Genomic DNA, 22491 nt, shown 5'->3' with positions numbered 1-22491 from the left:
TTGTCTTGATGGTGAGAGGCAGCGATGGCCCCAGGAGTGGCTGGGTATACAGAGCTCCAATTTCCTCTCTGCTGCAAATGTCAGTATCATGGGATAAATTCAGTTAAAGCTATTCATACTTATCTCTACCCCAGACGTCTGAAAAATGTATAAAATGAATAGTTATACTACAGGGCTTTTTTTCCCACAACGTACCAAGCTGTCACTGGGAGAATTTTTCTTTGAGATTTTGAAATTAAAATAAGCTAGAACAGTTTTTCCATTACAGCATCAGGACACATTTGGATGGCCTGATCACTTTCAAGGTGTGACCTACAAAATAAAATGCTATAAACTGTAATTGATTTCTTTTATTATTAAGTCAAAGCAGATCCAAGGCTATTACCCTCATATTTTAAATTCTGACACATTTTTATGAAGGGGAATTTACCCACCACATTTGTATCTGCCAAAAAATTTTTTAAGTATCCTCTTTTTTATGATAGTTACAATTCTTCCTGAGACTGGTACCCTGGATATCTAGGGGGAAAATATTTCAAATCTCTGGTCAAAGATATCTCAGTTTTTTTTTCCAGTTTAGAAGTCTCTTTTAAGGTTACAAGAGTTTCTTTAAGGTAAATATTCAGTGTAAGTTAAGCCCCCTTTTAGAGCTGTTTCTCCCCTATTAGCCTCTGTATTCAATGCTTGGGAGCCTCGTCTCTACAGTAAGGACTCAGTGGCCATGTGGCACAGCCAGGGCCCAATGCTGACAGCACAAAAGATCCCAGTAGCTGAGAGCACTGGCGGCTATGGACAGCTGGAGGCGCACGAGGTTGAATAATGGCCAGATGTTCAGGAATGAGACTCCCACAGCCCAGCAGCACCAAAGCACAGACCAGCCCAGTGCACAGGTCACAGGCCCCTTTTTCACTGCCTTCTCTGAAATTTGACAGTCCTGGAAAGCATCGAAGAGGGAGTAATGCTAGGGCATTAGAATGGAATGTGTGCATTATCTTCCCAGTTACACATACATGGAACTTTTAAACTCTGAGCCATTTAACCCAAAAGAGACCTAATGACATGTGAGGAGAGTGCATTGAGCATGTGTGCATCACGGTGGAGAAAAAGATGTTGAGAAGTGAGTTGACATATACTTTAGTTTCTGATTACTGGAAGCATCTGGTCCCTTCTGGAGTTCACTCATATTAAGACGCTTCCTCGGCAGCAGAGGCAAATCCAGACCACCACACTGAGGAAGACTACTGCTCTGGAGCAACAGCAATCGTGGAGTTTTTTTCAAACATTAAGATCTCCAGTATGCCTTTCTTTCCAATTCCAGCCCCAAAATACGATTATATTACTTTGGGGATCATTTAAAAGACTTTTTGTTTGTTTTTTGTCTGTAGCTTGTTCCCTTTTTTTTTAAAGGAATTTTTAGCATCCTTTAAACAATATTAACCAGGATATTTGAAGGTCTTGATTATCTTAGAAAGAACAGCCAAGGAGCTAATACTTCAAAGAGTGTCCAGGTTTTCCTCTGTGCAAAGCTATCCTCAGTAAGGAACTCAACTCCAGGATGTGACTGAGGAGGCTTTCAATGCCAATATTTCCAGGAGTAATTTTTGTTTTGTTATTAGACAGTTTACAAAACCATGAGCTTGTTGAATAGCACTTACTCAACTTTAGCACTAATAGAGGATCACTTAGTTTTATGATCAAAGGGATACCTCAGGGCCTCTGAGAAAATGCAGCATTCTGCCCCTCACTTCCGATGGTTTGGGGACTGTACAGCTGACACATCGCCATCCACCTGAAAGAGAGATAAAATGAAAACTAAATTTTGTTGTTTGTTTTCATGCTTTCTTTGAAATTTTGACAGCATTTTGAAAAGTACAGCTTTGACACGTGAAAGTTACTAAAAAACACTTAAATCTTGCAGTTTGTCACATTTCTAGTAGAACCTAACCATCTTCAGGGCATGGCTGATACCCAGGTCTGTAGTAATCAGGTGTGAACTGTGGCCAACAGTAATTACTTAACTTAAGAAATGGTCTTAAAACCTTCTTGGAGCTTTACCCAAGTAATGCAGCTCCTATCCTAGTCTTCAAAAAAGGTGACGGAAGGTGTTTAAATGTAAATGTAAATGCAGATTCCCCTCTGATTACCATCAAGCAAGAAGCAATAAACTATATATTGGACATAGTTTAGGGTTTTGATAAAGTTGTTTTCTACTTTTACAAAAAAAATTTCGTGTTCATTAGACATTTTTTTCCTCTGCAGTTCTGGAGTGCACTCATAAATCCCATTTTTTCTAAATTTATTTTGTTTCAGTTGTAGTAGTTTTTATGGGAAGACCTAGAAAATTGGAAATGGAAGACTAGGAAATGTTTACTTTTACAAATCCTTTTAGGAAAGACACTGATCATCTACCATGGGCCAGGAGATTTCACATATATTCTCATTTAATCCTTACAATGATAATGCTCTGGGGCATTTATTATCCCCATTCTATCCATGAAGAAATCGAAGTAATCCTGAACCAGAGAAGTGACTTTATGAAAGACTCTGAATGGCAAAGCCAGGATTCAAATTGCATTTTTTTTAATGTACAAGCAAGGATGTTCACTACAGAATGATTTATATTAGCAACAAATTGCAAGAAATGAAGGTAGTCTTACCATAAGGCTAGCCATGGACGACACTAGCCATTAGGAAGCTGTTTTACATTCTTCTTAGAAATATTGGACATCCATAAAATTTTATGGTGTTGTTAGTTAAAAAATTGTAAGACATGACATTGTATTTCCATATTTGAAATATGTGAAGAAATATGCACAGTTTAAAAGCTGAATGGGAATGAACAAAAATGCTAATGATAGCTGTGCTACAATGGTGGGTGTGGTCCTTACTCTTCTTTTTATATTTCACATTTTTTAAAAATGTGGCTTTGATACTTCAATAAAAATGTAAAATATTTGTTTATTTTCTTCTATCCCGGGCAACATGAACCTGAACAGAGAATTTGGAAGGCTAACAGTATGTTCACTTCCTACCCCAGGATATTCATTTCTTTTTTGCAAAGATCTGACCACTGAAGTCCCCTCACTGGGGACTGTGGGAGTAGGGATCCAGCAAGGCTTTTCTCTTGGGCTTCCTTCTGGTGGGCACACAGACAGAGCGCTCACGGTCACATCCCTGGAATCCCCTGCTTACCAAAGGTCTCACAACTCCTTCTTTGGGAATGCGTAGTACACTCCAGTTCTCACTGTCATTATTTTCTAATTTTCATCATTTCATTTGCATTTAATCTCTTCTCTGGTTATGTTTGATACATGCATTGATCACACCAATTAAAGGCAAGGGGTGTTGTTTGAAGGAGACACCTTTTCTCCTTGTTGGCAGCTATAGAAGTTTGTATGCTATGATGGGGTTGACTGCCAGACATGGAATATCAGTCCCTGCTGCAGTGGATTTAGAAAGTCAGTCATTCCACCTGAGCTTTTATTAATTATATTTCTTGGAATATTCCTCATTTACCTTGAGAGAATGCAATCGTAAGTGGTAGTAACCCTTTGTGGCTCACAGTTTGGAAATCATAAGCTACTATCTGTGCAGACTTTAGAAGATCTGGGGACTTAGTTCTGCCAATGAGAGTCATTCTCCACTCCGTTGGTATCAGTAACATGACAAAAATGTCATATAGACTTGAATGGCCAGAGGAGAACTGCCTAACCAATGTTGTTAAGCCAGGGTTTATGACTTTGAGTACCTAGTCTTTTATACTCAAATACTAGCTCCATCCCTCATTCATTCATTCAACAAATTATTACATACCAGGCATTGCTAAATAATGCTGGGGATACTGAAGTACAGAAAATGGACAAAAACACTTGCTGTTACAGATCTTATGTCCTGGTGAAACAAGCAAATAATGCATTATTAATTAAACGATAACATCGATTTTTGCATGTTATAAGGGGATAGAGTGATAGGATTCATGGTGTGTGTGTGTGTGTGTGTGTGTGTGTGTGTAGTTACTTCTGATGGTGTATCCAGGGAGGGTGTGTTCAGGGAGGGCTTCTCAGTTACCCTGAAGTGAGAAGGCCTAGTGGAAGAGGAAGTGGCAAGGGCGAAGGCCTTGGAGCCTGGTCTAGTAGTTAAATGCCTGTGTAGAGAGAAAAACGACATTGAATCGAAAGGGCGAGGCCAAGCCATTCTCAGTTTTATGGTCCATGGTGTAGGGTTTGCATTTATTCCAGGCAGAGTGGGCTGCCAAACGAGACATTTAAGGTGAGAGTGACATGATCAGATTTACATTTTGAAGTTACCGCCCTGACTGCTGTATGCAGAGGGAATGATTATAAAGGGTACAAATCAAAGTGGGGAGACTAGTTAGGAAGTATTACAATACTTTTGCAGCCTCTAAAGTAAAAGAAAAGTCAGACCAGAATGACGATATGGAATAATCAATTTTGTTTGAAGAAGGAAGTGATCGAATATCATACCAAATGCTGCTGACAGGATAGGATGAGGTCAAAAAGGCAGCTGGTAGCTTGACCCTCAGTGGCTCCTCCAAGGAAACCACTGATTTCTTCTACCGGAGCAGTTTTGGAGGAGTTCCGGGATGAAGCCAGGTTGGATTGCACCGACAGATACAGGAAGGAGCGGGGAGGGTGGGAGAAAGAATGCAGAGACCACTGGAAGGGTTTTCTGTGGACAGGAGCAGAGATACAGTTTGGAAGCAGGAATAGGGGTGAAGAATTGAGGGGTGAGATCTCTTTAAGGATAAGTTGTATTAAATCAGGATTATCCCCACATATTCTTAATTCCAAGGAGAGATACAGAGATGAAAGAAACACGAGGTAGAGCTGTATGAAGATATCAAGTCCTTTCTACTTTATATGCCATGTTCTCTTTCCTCTTTTCTCTCCCTCTGTTAAGCCAAACCTCTTTCTGTTGAGAGTCTGGCATCAGCCGTCTTTTGTGTAAACTTTGTTGAGCTTGTTATTTCTCCCAGAAATATTTTAAGCCTGTTTCATTCACTGTAAAATAAAGGACTATTCCTGTGAAAGAATTTCTGGCATCTTCGAGCAGGAAAGCTTAGATTTTAGAATCTGAGACTGAAGGAGCGGAGGTAACCTCCCTTGGAGAAGCTGCCCTGTTCTGGATCTGCCCGACCTGCAGAGGTTTCAGGTGCCTTCGTATGTGTCTTTCTTTCTGGACTGAGCTTCTCAGAGTCATTCTTGTCTTGCCTAAACTCTACTCCAATCTGTGGCTGTCTCCACCATTGGAAAGCTCTGTTTTTCTCCTTTTTACCTTCCTGCTGTTTAGAGTCTGCAGGAGTACAAGGTCGCTATTAGCAGAACTATTAAACAATGAGTTCCACACTTTTCAAAACTAAGCTTATTTGGTTGAAATGCTTTGTCAGAGTTCATCTTCCCATACTGATAGAACAAGATTGACATTGTGCTAATGAGTATTAAATGTCCAGTAGGAGTTTGGTTCCTCTACCACTGACATCTCCTTCCCATGCCACCCCACCGTGTCCCATGCTTGCCATCACCTCTACCTCTGAACCTTCACCTCCTCTGTGAGCTACCCCTTCCATTCGCCTCTCCACTGGGTCCAAACTCACACTGAAAGATCTGGGTGAAGAACATTCAAGACAAAGAGTATCAACTACAATGTGTTAAGGCCCAGAAATGGGAATGATCTTGGCTTCTTCAGAGATCAACTGAGTGATTAGTGAGCTGGAGTGAAAGGGGACAACTGGGTGAGTTCAGTACAATGGACAGGGCCAAGATACTATTAACATCTTATTGAAACTGTTCTTCCCCAGTTTCTCCATCTCAGTAAATGACAATTTTATTCTTTACATTTCTCAGGCTGAAAAACTTGTGGTCACCCTGTACACTTGTCTTTCTCTTACACCCCAGTGCTGGTCCATCTTCAAATACCAGTGGCTCTTCCTTAAAATATCCATCCCCTCCTCAACCCCCTTCATCACTACCTCCTGGGTGCAGACCTCCATTGTCTCTGCCTGGGTAACTGCCATAACCTTGTATTGAGTCTCCCTGCTTTCGCCCTTCTCACCGACCTCCTCCCTACCAGGGTCAGAGTATCTTTTTAAAATGTAACTAGGATCATGTCATTCCTCTCCTAATCCTCCAGCTATGTCTGACCTCCCTCATATTAACAAGCCAAGTCCCTACCATGATCGGCATGGCACTTCACGGCCTGGCTTCCAGTCGCAAGGAGCCTGTTACCACCACTGCTTTGCTCCTCTGGCAATTTGCTCTGGCTAAACTGGCCTCCTCACTGTTGCTTGATTGCTCCAACCTTACTCATAGCTGCAGGCCTTCCTGTTTGCTGTTTCCCCATCCGGAACACTTCTCCCTCAGATCCCAGCGGTTGTAGCTCATGTCACCTCTCAGAGAGACCTTCCTAGCCATCCATCTCAAACAGCACCCTGTCTCCCTTACCTAAGCTTGTTTTCTTCTTCCTTAGTTCTCACCACTCTGGACCTTTTACTTATTTATTTGTTCATTTTCTGTCTTCACTAGAACATAAACTTCTTAGGCAGATTATCTGTTTTGTTCACTGCTGCCCTCTTGCCCAGAATAGCATCTGCACATAGGAGGTGCTAAAAATATTTGTGGAGTAAATGGATGAAATTAATTGGGTACTGATGTATATAGATTGATAGACTGGATAATGAGAAAATAGTACTGTCTTTGAATTGTTTATACCTTCTCAGTGAACTAGGGAGGGGAAGGAAAGAGGCTGTATTGAAAGTTAGAGGAGAGAAAATGTAAAATGTTCTATGGCACAGTGAGGGAGCTGTGAGCCCCTTGAGATCTGGGGTCATAAGCTAAAAATGGGACCAGTCAACATGGTCATACATTTTCTTTCTGACAATTCAGTTCAGATGCAGAAACAGAGTAAAAGAGGAGCAGTTTAACTAAAATAAAGGGTTTTCCTTGGCAAGTCCAACAGAGGAAGGTAAGAGCAGAGGAGCTGAGAGAATGTGCATGTCAGTGCTTATCAGAAAGGACCATGGAATGTAAGCTAAGGAGGAGCTAAAAAGACAGGAGGTAGAAAGCAGACAGTGTGATACTTGGAATCAGTATTTTTGAAGTGGTACAACTGGTGATAATGATAAGGCCTGGGGTATGACCGGGGCAATGGGTTACTAAGGGGGCATGGAGGGGGCAGGTAGAGGAAGAGATTGCTGAAATTGAGGAAATGGTAAAGAAACTGAGAGACAAGGATGCTGACTGGATCATCCAAGTGAAAGCAGAAGTTAAGAATGATGACAGTGGTTGAGATAAAGTTGCTAAACCTTCAGCATAGGATGGGTAACAAGGAGATGAGAAGGTGACTGTAACAAGGAGAGGTTGCAGGTTGTATTGGCTGACGGCAGACATTTCAGAGCAGCTGGGCTTTTAGAGGGACAAAGGAGGAGATGTGGTTCGGACCCAGCAATGAGCAAGAGAGACCCTCCTTCCAGGCCCTGTTGGACATTTCCACCTGGGACAAAAACAAGTCACCACTTGAGCAGACTGTGAAAATAGTAAGGCAATCATGAGATCCCCAAGTTTCTTTTAGGTCAAGAAGAGAAAAGGCTGGTTAAAATTAGGTTTGGTTAAAATTTTGTAGTTATTGAAGTTAACAGCATCTTGTAGAAAGCCTTATATTTTTATCTGTGTCCCACATTTGATTTTCATTATTCAAACAACCATTCTTAGCTTTCCAGTCCTTTTAGGCTAAAACTGTCATTCTTGAATTTAACTAAGTTCCAGTTGTAAAGTCTTTTCACCAAGCATGTTAGTGTCAACATGTACTTGTTGACATGTCAGAACACAGGATGCTAATTTAAGCAGAAGCTATGCAGAGGAGAAATGTGAAATGTTCAGGGCATTTCTTTCTTTCTTTATCCATTAATGATTTATATTTTGCCTTTTTCCACAAAGGATTTGAGGAGCACACTTCTGTATTTTTCATCATATTGTCTGGTCATTGTTCAAACCACAAAAACCAAAGAAGCCAGAGAAGAATAGAGAGACACAACAGGAGATTATGGTCTCAGTCTCTGCAAAGAAAATGAGATGAGACTAAGCATTTTCTGTGGAAATGCTGTTGTACTTGACTGACTCACAGAAGCAGAGCGGTAGTCTCTGCTCACAGAGGTCTGCGTGGCTCGTCTGGATCAAGGCCACATCTAAGATAACCAGGTGGCCCAAGTCTGCCAGAAATCTGGTGGATGGCCCCTCTCCTTCATGCCAGTTCGTCACCTCTTCTGTCTCTCTTCCTCATTCCCACAGTGCAGAAACTGGCTTTCCTTTTCTTTCCTGAAGTCCTTATAACTTTTTTCTCACATATTTTTCAACTCTTCCTGCCTCCTTTTCCTCAATCCTCTGAGCCCAGCACAGGAGCATATTTTCTGTGTGCCTTAATGAAGGGTCCATATTCAGTCAACCCTGTTGCAGGGGTGGAGCCATTTTTTCCTGGTATTAGTCTGGAATTATACTTCTTATCCTTTCCTTTTTCTCCCCCGACGGAGGAGAGAGCAGAATTGAGATTTTGTTTACTATTAAGGAATCTTGAATTCTGTAGTTTTGAAACTCTACACAACTGTATAGCCACTTTTATCAAACCATTTCACTAATTTTTATGTATAACCTTTAAAAAGTATATTTAAAGTATGTTTTATATTGAAAGTGTATCAGAAGCTATTAAAATTGGATGCTTCATAAATGACTTTATGAAGATGAAAGAAAATATTTCTTTGAATATTTAAGGTGGTTTAAATAGAAGAGCTAAATTAAGGTTCTAGAGAGAAACTTCATGTGCCCAGGCCATTTGATGATGATCCACTTCATATGGTCAACGAGAGCAATGAAACAGAATATCCATGGGAGGCAGCTCTTTCTCATATGCAGTAAAATACAGTAAATTGGAGAAGCGGGACTGTGAATCTACTGCTTGCAGTCTAGTTCATCTGGTTTACCAGACAAACACTCAAGGATGCCCTGTGATGCACAGAATTCATTCTGGCTTCTTCAGAGTTCTTCCACCTGCCAGTCTTCTCGACCGGGAAGAGCTGGCTTGCCCACGACCCTTTCATGCAACTAGGCCAGTCAGAAACATGTCTGAAATTTCTGGCCCTTCCAGACACTCCTAGATTAGAGTGGGAAATGACACCTCATGAGGAAGGATATGGCATCACAAGTGACTACCAAAGAGATTGGATATGCCACCCAGGAGCATGGAGAAGTTAACACTACAGGGTCCAGTTTCACCAGTGGGAAGCAGGACGTTCCTGGGAGGTGGATTCCCCCTCCTTCCTCCTTCCCACGGACTTCAAGGCATGATGGCCTGATACAGTAACCATGGAACAGTACTGTGTGCCAACTGGATGCAGCTAACTGCCTGTATGACCCGCTGTGTCTTTACATCTCATGGTGACACAACATGCATTAATGAAGAAATATTTATTTTGTATTAGGGAGGAAATCCTTGCTGACCTGAAGAGAAAATTGGATAAAAATAACCGTAGCTACTGTGTGATTCCTCTTATATGAAGCATCAAAAATAGTCAAACTCATAGAAATAGACAATAGAATTGTGGTTACCAGGGGTGGGTAAAGGGGAGATGGAGCATTGTTCAATGGATATAAAGTTACAGTTATACATGGTAATTTAAGTTCCAGAGCTCTGATGTACAACATAATGCCTATAGTTAACAGTAAGGTATTGTGCACTTAACCATGCATAAAACAAACAGCACCAGAAGCTTTTGGAGGTGATAGAAGTTTATTACCCTATGGTGATGGTAACATGAACCCAAACATGTCCAAACTCACCAAATTGTATACATTAATTATGTGTGTGTTTTCATACCAATTATACCTCTATAAAGCTGGAAAAAGTAATTTAAAAATAATTAAAAATATAAATAATCTTTATCCAAATTTTCTTCAACAGCATCTGCAGAAACTGAAATGAAGGGTGAGGGAGAGCTCTTTAAAAGAGATTATTTGAGTCATCTGCCTGTTCTAGCAATGCCTCTTTTTCAAATATTTCCCATTTGAAAGAAGTAAAGTATCTCTTGCCCAATACTTTCATGAAACTTATGGCTGTTTTCACTAGGTAAAAGAACTTTATATAATGTTCTTCTATTACTCCTTTCCCTCAGACCATGCTGTCGATGTCCCATGGACTGGGGTGTCTTCACCACTGAGTGGCATCGGCAGCCTGTATATCACATTGTCACACCCGTGCACACTCTAACAAATCATTCTTCATTTTATATTAATGATAGTGTGTATTTTAATGGCTAGTAACTTCCAAGTCTTTCAGTGTAAACTCACTGTTTGAATGTTAGCGGTATTTTGATTCACAGAAAATGATCTTCCACTGGAACAAAACTTTTTGCAACTTATATTCTTTTATTTTCTGATAACTTTATATAGAGGAGTATTATGCTCAAAATTAGACTGTAATATTCCTTTGGTAAGGGTCACTTTTTTTGTTTCACATTATTTAATATGAGGCTGAGCACATAAAGACTATATTAGATCTTTATTATGGGGTCTAACTCACTATATAATCCATTCATTACATATACAACCAAGAATATATTCAGAGATCCTTGATTCCCCAGTACTGTGGAACATGTTTTCTTGTTTTCCTTTCTTTCCCCTTTTGATTAAAAACTTCAAAAATAAATTTAGGTGCATGTATAGTGGGGTACATATACTAAAATGCACAAATCTCAGTGTACATACAGTTCAATACATTTTGATATATGTATACACATGTGACCATCACCTGGATCAAGATGTCAAAGATATCAAGACATCAAATGTTCTTGTTTTTAAATAGATCAGATTTTTAGCTTTTTTCTGCTTCATATATGAATAATATGATGAATGCTATGGATTGTCTTCCCTCCCAAAAAGCACATAGATCTGTGGGACTTTTTCCTAAATCTCTACTCCAACTTTCATTTTGACTAGAGCCATCATTGCCTTCAACTTATGTAACTGTTTAACATCAGAACAACTAACAAGATTACTGCCCAGAACTGGACAACTTTTTCAGTCACAAGTAACACTCACCTCAAACCTCTTAAGGCATAAAGGTAATTTATTTGCACATATGACTGGGAAGTCAGAGTGAATCTATCATCATAGTTAAATCCAGGGGTTCAAACTCAAACAATATAGTTTCTCTCTCTCTCTTTCTCTCAATCTCTGCCATCTCTGTCTCTTTTCCCCTCTGCCTCTCTGTCTCTCCCTCTCTCTTTCCCAAATGGCAGAAAGATGCCAGCAGGAGCTCCAAACCTGTATTCTTCAGTCTGATCTTTCAAAGAGAAAACAGAAGAGAGAGTTTCTCTCCACATGTACACATAGCAGGATGGAGGTTCAAATGCTAGGTTAGTCTGCTAGGCTCATTCACTAGCTAAGTGACTGCCTGGCATCACCTTTCCAGTATGGGATTCAAAAGAGTTTCTAGGAAAAATTCTGAATTGCTTTGTAGGTAGGATTCATTTGGGGTACAGGCCAATTTTGAATGTTAAGTCTACTGAAGACAGGGGCTTACTGCAAATTAATAGTTGTCAATTAATGATTTATATTGATCAGTTTGGGACATCAAGAAGGGGAGAAAGAAATACTTCAGGACCTTGTGCAACAGTAAAAAGGAAGGAAGCAGTTAGCGCGGGAGTCTCCAGTGTCTGCCAACATTCGTTCTTCGGGAGAGCCTAGTCTCCCCCTTTCTCTCATCCCTGCTCCGAGGAGATGGCCCACAGCTCCTGCTTGGCTCTGTCCCGGTAGTACGCCTCCTGGATACAGGAGTCTCCTGTACGGGCACAGGAAACCACAAGGCCATGGAGAACACTGCCTCTAGGTTAGGTGTGTACATGTGGAGAGAGACCCTCTCTCTTCTGTTTTCCCTTTGAAAGATCAGACTGAAGAATATAGGCTTGGAGCTCCTGCTGGCATCTTTCTGCCATTTGGGAAAGAGAGAGGGAGAGACAGAGAGGCAGAGGGGGAAAGAGACAGAGATGGCAGAGATTGAGAGAAAGAGAGAGAGAAAAACTATATTGTTTGAATTTGAACCCCTGGATTTAACTATGATGATAGATTCACTCTGACTTCCCAGTCATATGTGCAAATAAATTACCTTATGCCTTAAGAAGTTTGAGCTGAGTGTTACCTGTGACTGAAAAAGTTTTAAGCAATACCTGGTTTGAATTCGTGCTCTGGTTCAGCTGTGGTTTAGTGGGACAGGCTGGTAAAGCAGCTTCCAAAGTTCTTGAGTCAGAGAATTGGGTCTGTTGAGATTTGTGTTTTCCTTTATGCCTTTACTGTAAAAGTCCCAGAGCCTATCAATTTGACGTACAGCCACCTGGTTATTTCTTACCAGCTTGTTTTTCTCTATTTACAGTGAATCCTCCCTCTTATGCCACCACCTCATATTAGGTTTCAGGTATAAAATGCATACATCATATCTTCAGACCCTCTTCTTAATCAAAATTTATAACTGATGCTGCACTTTTATATGGTATGTTTATGAATTTTTAGGAAGTATGCTGAGTTGCACAGACTGCCATGCAGAATCCATTTTTGTTTCCCAGTACTGTGAAGTGATTTTGATAGTTAATTTTCTATGGCAAAAATGTTTAAAAATACCATGAGCCTTCTAATTGACCACATGAATGATCAAAACTTTTTTTACAGTTTAAGAGTCCTTAGTATGACCTATAGTTATTTAATTTTTTATTTGATTCAGTGGTGAGAAGGAGACTCAAAAATCGGAACTCTTTTACAATTTCTTATAAACGCTTTCCCAGACATTTATAAATGATGATTGTTCTGTTTATATAAGGTACTCTAGGCTCAGATAAAATTATATTTGCCAGGAAAAAATATATAAAGTATATTTAAATGTAGCAATCAAGCAAAAGAACATATAAAGTTCATAAAATTCCCTTGACTATTCCCCCTTTATTTTCAAAGAATATATCCTTGCTGTTTAATGTTTTCATTAGAGAATAAAAATTAAATGAATGAATGTTGTCATCAACTTGAAAGTTGTGGTTGGTTATCATCACTGAAGCAGGACTGGATTTTCCCTCAGTCCATCCTTCCTTCCTCAGGACATGTAACTTAAAGGATAAAATTCATTCTCTCCACTTAAATCTCTTGGTTATGCCCAGAGCGTGGCTGTGAATTGCACATAAAACCCTGCATGTCCATTTCTAAAATCATATGAACTCGGCCATTCTAAGAGTTCTGGACAACTCATAGAGGGCAGAGACCATAGTACAAGCACAGGTATTATCTATGTATTGCTTTGATGGATTTTGTTGGAGGAGGGGAGCACCTTTCTGACTGTTAGAGATCTTAAACCCCAACTCATTGTGATTAAAAGAATCAATCACTGGCATAGAAAGAAGCACTCCTAATTTTGGAATATCCTAAAGCAAATGGCTGTTGTCTCAAACATAGAGATTAAGTGGTGGACCAACTAAGATTCCTTAATGACAAACAACAGAAACTAACTCTGGATAACTTCAGTAGAAATGGAAATTTAGTGGCTCACATAATAAGAAAGTTCAAAGGGCAAACTGGCTTATGCATGGCTGAATCCAGTGGATTGCATTATGTCAACAGTACTCATTCTTTATCTCATAATTTTTTTCCTGTATTAGTTACATTTTCAGTAACATGGTCTCTGTATGGAATCAGAAACGGTCACTGGTAGTTGAAGACTGTATTCTTTGGCTTGCATAATTTCAGAGAAAAAGAGAATTCTTCGATTATTTGAGCAAAATCTCTGGAGAGGACTTGATTAGCATGATTTGGGTCTGGTGGATATCCTTGACCCAGTTCTGATGACCAGGGTACTCTGATCAGTTAGGCTGGGTTATGCACCCATCTCTGTGGTGACAGGAAGGTGCAGTGATGGATCGCTCCAAAGGGTTTGGGACAGAGATCCATAAAACAAAGAAAGAAAGGAAGAAAAGGAAAAGATGAATTTATGCCTTACTGGTGATCATAATGACTTTCAACAGGAAAAAGGCCATGCAAAGGGTCTAACAAGCTGTGACCCATATTTGTATTTAGGTCTACTTTGTGTCCCAAGCAGAGATAAAAAACATGTGTCTGAAAAAAAGAAAAAAGAGGAAGGAGATACAAGGGGAAAAGCTTACTAATAAGCCTCTGCCAATTATCTGATTCATCCAGGTATTTACTGCTATTTCTGATTGCTTCAACTAAGACATTTCTAAGATGGGCGTTTTTTTTCAGTTTCTGTCATTTTTGCTTTTTAGGTGGACAAAAAAATTGTCAGAACTGAGATAGGAGTTCTTCTTCGCCTCTCACACCCAAACATTGTAAGTAGTTTTTAACCTACTATTTCAAATAGTCTACAAAGTTACGAATGAGATTTTTGTTCTTTACTGTCCATGCTGATAATGAGAAGGGGATTCTTCCACTACCATGGCCCAGCTCTTGTCCTCATCTGATCACATTTTTCAGTAATCTTAAAGATAACACCCTTTGAAAGAGTTTCAAAGTGGACAGATCAGCAGTATATACCATCTTTAATTTTGTGCATAGAAGGATAGCTAAAAACTGGAGAGTTTTGTTTTCACTCTAATAAAACACTGGCTTTTTCCTTTTGTGTGCCTATCCTATTAATATACCATTGCTGAAAAAGCATGTGAAGAAAATGCATTGCTTTCCAAAGTCATTTCAGTTTCCTTTGAGAGACTATCTTCTTCAGAAACAATGGGAAGATCCAAATAAATGATGTCCTTGAATGGGAGAAATAAAATGTCCTTGGAAGCTCTGCTCTAGGGTATGCCCAGACAAAGGCACTGAGAGAAAGGTCTGGCAAGAAGCTTTCTTGAGCTAATGAAGTGAAAAGAACAAAATTATTTTCCAGGCCATAACTTGTTTTTATGAATTGAGCCAGCTACTGAAAGAACATATTTTACCCATTTCTCCGAGAAAGTTGTGGTGTCCAGGAGGATGACCTGAACTGATTTAGAAGCAAGGCAAATTGCCTGAAACTTAATATAGAGGTTAGCAAAGCTTTCAGCTATACATAACAGAAAACCTCAATTTGGTGGTCTACGAAGATTTTCCTTATGTCACAAGGAATTAGACGGCAGCCACCTTCTAGCATTAATTCAGCTCCTTGGTGAACCCCATCCAGGACCCAGATGTCTTCCACCTGTTGCTTCTACCATCCTCAGTATATCGGCTTTCACCAGTATGTTTTCCCCTTGTGGCCCTACACTGACTGCTCCACCGCCGTCTTCCCAAGTCTTCAGGTCTGTATTCAAGACAGAGAGAAGTGAAAAGGCCTCACCAGCAGTGTCTGATTAGAAAAGTGAAAGCTTCTCCAGAATTTCCAGCTGCAGCAGAATTCTTTTCAGTTTTTATTGGTCGGAGCTCATCATAAGATCACCCTTAACTGCACAGAGACTGGGAAATTAGGGAACAAGGTTTTTATCATTTTCATAACTGGCTTAGACCAATCATGATCTATAATTTGAGGACAGGCTTCTTGCTTTTCTAAACAAAGTTAGAGTTCTATTTGCAATAAAGTAGGGGGCGAAGGGCTTTAGGTAAGCATTTAATGAAATTTGCCACATACAATCACCACTGCCATCTTTTTTCTTCTGAGGAGAAGTCAGTGTGGAATTTCCCTCAAACGTGTTCAGTCCTGGTCCCTAGATTCTTAGGTGTATTGGGGACACAATACCCCAAACTGGATGGATTGTCTGAATGTGACAAACACGCTGTGATGGTCAGTCAGATCGCTGCCACCTACATTTCTGAGGATCCCTCCCTCCACCAGCAACCTTTTAGCTGTTGAGGGATGTTCTTTCCGTACAAACAGACTTTAACCTGGTCCTGTTCTGCCTCAGACCCCTAATACCAAGTTCTTTCCCAGGAGAAAGAGGCATTTTCATCTCTAGCAACCATGGCGATTAAAGTGGTTTAGGACGTTTGGTTTCCTTTTTTTCAAGCTCTGGAGCAACTCAGAAGTTGGACTGTTTTGGCAAAATTTAGGAAGTGTTTTTAAGGCAGGGACTTTTCAAATGTCAAAAGGAAAAATACAAAAGCTCAAAAGGACCACTGAAGAAATGAGATTACTGATTAAAACAAACCAAAGAGTAACAAATGGCTGCCTGTTGTTAGAAAGAGTTCCCTTTATTAACAATAATCCAACATATTACTATTACAGAATACTAGTAATACAGTAATAATAATAGGGTTGTTTTAGCTACAGTTTTAGCTATTTCCTAGAAAGATTAAAATAAGGAATTTGTTATTTATTTTTTTATATCTTTCCCCAGATAAAACTCAAAGAGATATTCGAAACCCCTACAGAAATCAGTCTGGTCCTAGAACTCGTCACAGGAGGAGAACTGTTTGACAGGTGAGTTGGCCCTAGAAATCTCACCACAGTAAAGTTTTGCCTCCAGTCACCAAAAAATATCAAAGGAAACTTTTCCTGAAATTTTTCATCATGGTGTATCATACCAGTTAATAAATTCCACTAAAATAAATCTTAAGAGGAGTGTAGGAAGAAAGGAGAGTGATACTTGATATGATGTTGGGTGGATGAAAATCTAGGATTATAGTGAGTATAAAGAAAAGTACTATAAAATCTATTTACTTTTGCAGGCATTTACTTCCCCAATAAAAAACAGAATTTCTAAAGTCATATTAAATCCAAGCTAAATAGTAAGATTTATAAGAATATTTTTGTTAGAAAGTATTTGATGAGATTATTGAAAAGATAAACATGTATTCTCTATTATGATCCAAAAGCTCATAAAAATCAATACTCCCAAATAATTATTTTTAGGCCTACTTTCTCTATTAGGCTGAGTAAGAGTTCAAAGTTGCAGCGTAAAACATATTCTGCTAAATTCAATTGTAGCCAATTTTAGTCCTCTGTTCATATGTTCATCACTCAAGGCAGAGGTTTGAGGATGGCAGGAAGTCTGCCTGGAAATCGGGTAGAGCATAATACACTCAAACCATTTGTACAAGAGACACGGCTTTAATTTTCTGTAGCTTTCCCACATTCCCCATCTTCTCAGGAGAACTGCCTGCCTGTGTAGCCTGATGGGCTCCTGGGAGCCCTTTGCTCTGCTCATCAGGGTGATCAAAAAAGAATGAAATTGAAAGAAGACGGAGAGACTAAGTAGGTATACATTAGGAATGGTATGCACTGACGTCCAGTTCCTGTTGGTTAAAGAATGAGTTAAGAGAGAAGTGGGCTGCAGACAGGAGACAGAAGAGAGATGGAGGGCACTGCCAATATAGCAGAGTATCTATAGCACAGTAAATTCTCAATAAATATTTGCTGAATGAATGAATGAATGGGTGAACAATAGCTGCAATGAGTGGACTCAGAACAATATCTAAAGGAGAGAGGTTTAGAATATGTTGGGAGAAAAGAACTTCTACCCCAGTTCCACCCAGTTAAGTTTGCTGCCTCTTCAAGAGCTTCCAAAAGTGTTCATATTGGTTTGCAAAGCTCCTGTCTGTTTTTGATATGACCCACTGCAGATTTGGATAATCAAGTAGGAAGGAAAGAAGTGACTCAGCTCAACTGGAGTGGCATATTTATTTTTAACAGATACACAATATTGTTCATATATATGTTGAAGTTTTCTTAGAACAAGTTATGTGAATTATCAGAATTTAAAAGTCATATATTTTAACTACGCTCACTGTTTACAAATAAGTGAATCAACTTGGAAGTAAGCATCAGTAGCCTAAATATATGCTACTTGTGGCAACTTGCTGATAGGCTCACGGTTCTAAATCCTGATCAAAGGACAGATGACTCACCTTCAGTGATTCGCTTAACCTCTCCGAACCTCAGAACAGACCCGAAGTGGTTCTGTGCTACTAAGGGAGCTGCTGAGGAGACGCTCTGATCCACCATAAGGACTGTCTTGTTCTAAAGCCATCATGTTCCCACATGCTTAGTGAAGACTTTTTTAGACTAATTTATTAGAATGTTGCCGAAATTGCCAATAATGGGTCCTTTTTCAACATGTATTTGGCTGACTCTTTCATGGATATACCTTCTTTATGTACATAATAGAGTAAAGTTGGGTTCAGCTGGCTGTAGAGTCATGAGGTCTCTCTAAGAAGAATTTACATATTTCTGTGCTAATTATGGTCTATCAGAGGGAAATCTCATGTTCTTTAGTTGTAAATAGTTGCTGAACAGGATTGTCACACTAAAGCTGTCATCTACCAATAGCACTTACCTATCTACCTCTATTTGTTCTTTTTATTTTGGAATCAGGGGTCCCTTTTCCTCCTTCCCAACCTTTCTTCGTGAAAGAATTCTGGTTCTCTCATCTTGTAGTCTAGTTGATTTTGATGATAGAGGTTATTCAGCTCTAGATAAAAATGAAAAACTAAATGTTGATAAATTTCATTTACAGAGATAAGTGGATGAAATAGTCAGACTTAAAAGAAGACATCTAAAGAATGGCAGATAGCCAGTAAAGCACTCAACCCTCATGGTAACTCATGTGGTCTCAGATGATACACTTCCCCCAACCCCCACCCCGAATGTTGTCCATCTATCTGTTGCCGTATCTGAGATGAACTTGGTTTCTCCATTAGTTACTTAGTTCTACAGTTATCTTTAAAATTGTATCAAGCTGAAAATAAGCATATCCTGCTGAAAATAGCACCCATGTATTGCTTGCTTTCTTGAGAGTTAAAATCACAATATAGTTTCTTTTTTCCATAGGTCAAAAATGAAATTCATATAATTGTGATGATAAAAATTCATTCCTGGTCTGATGATAGCTCTAATAGTTTATAATGAATAAATAATGGAGCAGTTGATGAAGAGAAAATCATGTTAGTCCATTATAATCGAATAGTTGTATTCTATTGGGAAAAGATCTCTTCTATGGCACTTCTAAAAAATTAAAGTAAAAATCCAAGTGGAACTGCTGTTTCATGTAGAATACAAATAGTAAATTGCAAAGGACAGTGGATTTAAATTTTTGGAATAAAAATCAGTGTTGTGTCCAAGAAAATCCCCCCAAAAAACCCTGTACAATATTATGTTTATCATGGGAAAAAGAAAGCTCGCAAGGTTTCCTGTTCCATCCTTCTCAATCTAGTCTAACTAATAGAAATTTATTGAACTCTTTAAGTGGACAAGGTATGGGGTTGTTTGCCTTAAGAGTAAATTTTCAAGGTCTTTTTGGAGAGAATTACATTTAAAGGCAACAAATTTTAGCAGTATTATAGTTGCCTAATTAAATTTTTTTTAAGATTTTTTTTTCCTAATCTTTGTCTAACTCCAGTATCAAACTATCTTGTGGATTCTCAAATTGTCTTTTTTTCTTTTTCTGTTTTCTTCTTTTGTCTTGGCTTGTTCAAGTGCCATACATTATGCACAAAAGGTTTTAGAATCTGAGACTTGAAATGATACTACTTCTAGAAGAGCATATTTTCTTTTGTTCTGGCAGGCAATTAAGGTAAGGAACAGATCACTTTAATCCAGTCAGGTTTTGGGCGATTCAAAGCTGAACTTCCTGAGGGCGGATCTATTTCTTGTCCACTCTTACTCATGGAGTTTTGCTCTTTAAGGATTCCAATTTAAGCCAGAGGATTTTGGCAGGGCCCCTTTCCTTGACAGACCCTAAATGTCAACTTCTGTTCTTTCCACCCTGGAGATGGCCAGAAGCTTTGTTCTTCTCATCAGCCTGCTAAATCAGCTGCTTAGTTACAACCAGGAAATGCCTTTAAAGGGAAATTAGAGGGATCAGATGTTAAGTTTGCTTTGCTGGGATTTTCTTCTCTACTGGATCTTGGCTCCTGAAGCCTTTACTTCCTGATAACTCTCTGATGTCTTCAAATATATTTTTAAAGAAGATTTGATTTAACTTGTTTTCATTGTTCTTGACTGGAGGCTTGTCTACCCCACTGCTGCAGAGAGCAAAAAATTCAATACATATGATTTTAAAAGTTCTTTCACAGACACTAGTATGTTTTCCATTTTAATGTCAACTCTTTGGGGCAACAGTATGAAAATCTTTGCCCCCACTATACAGATGTGGAAACTGAGAATGAATGTAAATGATCTTCCCAATTAGGCAACTGGACTGTCCAACTCTGGTCCAACTCTTCCTTCTCATATGGCTTACTGTCTTTCTTATTAAATCCAGTTGATCTCTTTCAGGTCACTCCCAAGAGAATAGACTATTGTATTTACGGAGAATCTGTGATGTATTGGTTGGTCCTGTGCAAAGCTATGTATGTATTTAACTCAATCACTTTTTGAGTTTTTGAGGTATTATCTCCATTTTCTCAAGAGTATAAACTGAAAAAAATTGGTAAGTCACAAAGTCAGGCTTGCAAATCATGTCCATCTGACTATAAACATCTGTTTTTTCATTTCCCAAAACTGAAAATATTTTTTTTTTAATTACAAGTCATCAATGCGCAAGAGAAGTAGTGGTTACATTTGGGGACTATGCATTTAGTCTGTCAGTTACCTGACAGAAGTCCACTATATCGATTCTAATCACCATCTCTACTTCAGCATTTCTTGGTCTCCTACTCTTGGTGGAAATAAATGCAGTTTTCAGGACATTGTCATCAGGAAAAGATTCCAGAAATAGAACTTAAGGTTTTTCTTGCCTCACTCCATAGAGCTGCATCATGGCTGGTATTCTGGTTAACCAAAACTCAGAATATGTCTGAATTTGTGAAGACCATGTCAAAAATTAATCATTAATATAATTGTAAAAAGTGAAGATCTATGAGATCTGATTATCTAAAAAGGATAAATAGTCCCTATAATGAGACATTTTTTAGTATCTTTTGGAGTTCTGGCAGTGGCAGAACATTTACTAACCATGATCTCATTTAATCCTCATAGCAACACATTTACAGGATCAGTCTTGATATATACATTATATAGACCAAATAACTGAATTAGAGAGGTCCATTAACTACCATTAGGTCACTCAGCTTTTATCAAATTTAATAATAATGACAACAATAGTAATTAAATGAGATTGGAATCAAGTACATCAGAGTCCAAAGCATATTATTATTTTTATCATGACATGCTGCTCCTGTGTAAGCAAATGCCAACAATCTTAATACTTAAAAATAAAACTTCAAATTAGTAATGTAATATTTTATCTTGCTTGAATGTCATCTTAACTTAACCATCAATATGTATATAGTTGTTTTTCGACCATATATATTTTAAATAGATCTTCTCTCTGCCATTTTATCTGGCTGCATGTGAAGAAAATATGCATGTTGATTTGGACCACACTTACAGTCTGCTTTTCCTGGAAGCCTGGCTAGGGGAGGAGAGGGCGGGAACACAGGGAAAATGGAAGCTTATTTGTTATTTGCTTATATATTAATTTGCTGATGGGAAGGAACCCACAAGATGGAGAAGCAGGAAAGCTTATATTTGGGACAACATCCCAGAGAAGACAAAGGGAATAAAATCTAGAGTCAGATAAAAGGATTTATTTAATACAGAAAGATTTCTCTCTTTCTCAGAAGCAGAGTCAAGATACAGAAGGATCAAAGGACCTAGAGTAGTCACCGCAATTTTGAAAAAGAACAAACTTAAAGGACTTACTGTTGGGGCTGGTTTACAAATCCATCCTGCCTGCAAACTAATAGCCTGTTACACATCCATAGATGTTGGAAAAAGATATGAGACTCCTGGGTCATAGACAAGGGAATTTACTACTCATGGCACAGCAGACATCATGGGCATCGGCAAGTCCATGCCATTTCCCCTTGCTCTTCAAGTTCCATGGGGACAGCAAGGCAGCCTCACGTGGATGCCCACACATGGAGTGGGGTATATCCCAGGAGAGAACATAAATGTCCATAAAGTGTCAAATGAATAAACAAAATGCACAGTGGAATATCATTCACCAATGGCAAGGAATGTTCCTTTGATAGCCACTACAGTGTGGGTGAACCTCAACAACATTATGCTCAGGAAAAGAGCCAGACAGGAAGGATAACATATTTTATGATTCCATTTACATGGAATTTCCAGAAGGAGCAAATCTGTCAAGACAAAAAGCAAAGCAGAGGTTGTCTAGGGCTGGGAATGGGAGTATGTTGGAGGAGGGGAGAGTGTAAAAGATTTAATTAGTTCAGACTTGATAGACTCTAGTTTTCCAGGATTGATGTGGAAGAAAAATTCATCTCCTAACTATGGCTGGGACAGAATGGAATAGGGCACTTGGGGAAAGAAGTGGTGAAGTTGGAAGGTGGAATGCGAGAACAGACAAGGGCAAGGATGGGAACTGTATGGGGCACGGAGGGTCTGCTGAGGCCAGGGCCTATGTATTTTGGAGAGTCTGGTCTGTGGGGTTTTATACTATTGTCTAAACTTCTCCATATCTTCTGTGTAGTTTTTGAGAACATTCCCTTGATTTTTTATCCT

At 39.1% G+C, this 22491-nt stretch overlaps 1 protein-coding gene across 3 annotated transcripts in view; it reads left to right on the top strand.

Moving 5' to 3' along the window:
* Nucleotides 1-22491, top strand: part of CAMK4 (calcium/calmodulin dependent protein kinase IV) — a 223981-nt gene that overhangs the window by 115775 nt on the left and 85715 nt on the right. For all 3 annotated transcript variants that reach the window (XM_073233007.1, XM_036995069.2, XM_073233018.1), the window contains exons 3-4: nucleotides 14321-14383; nucleotides 16361-16443. In XM_073233007.1, the coding sequence (XP_073089108.1) occupies nucleotides 14321-14383; nucleotides 16361-16443 (146 nt within the window). The remainder of the gene's footprint in view (nucleotides 1-14320; nucleotides 14384-16360; nucleotides 16444-22491) is intronic.

Source organism: Manis javanica, chromosome 1, assembly GCF_040802235.1.
Source record: "Manis javanica isolate MJ-LG chromosome 1, MJ_LKY, whole genome shotgun sequence".
NCBI lineage: Eukaryota > Metazoa > Chordata > Mammalia > Pholidota > Manidae > Manis > Manis javanica.
Note: the sequence above shows the minus strand (reverse complement) of the source record. Positions and strands in the feature narration are given on the sequence as shown.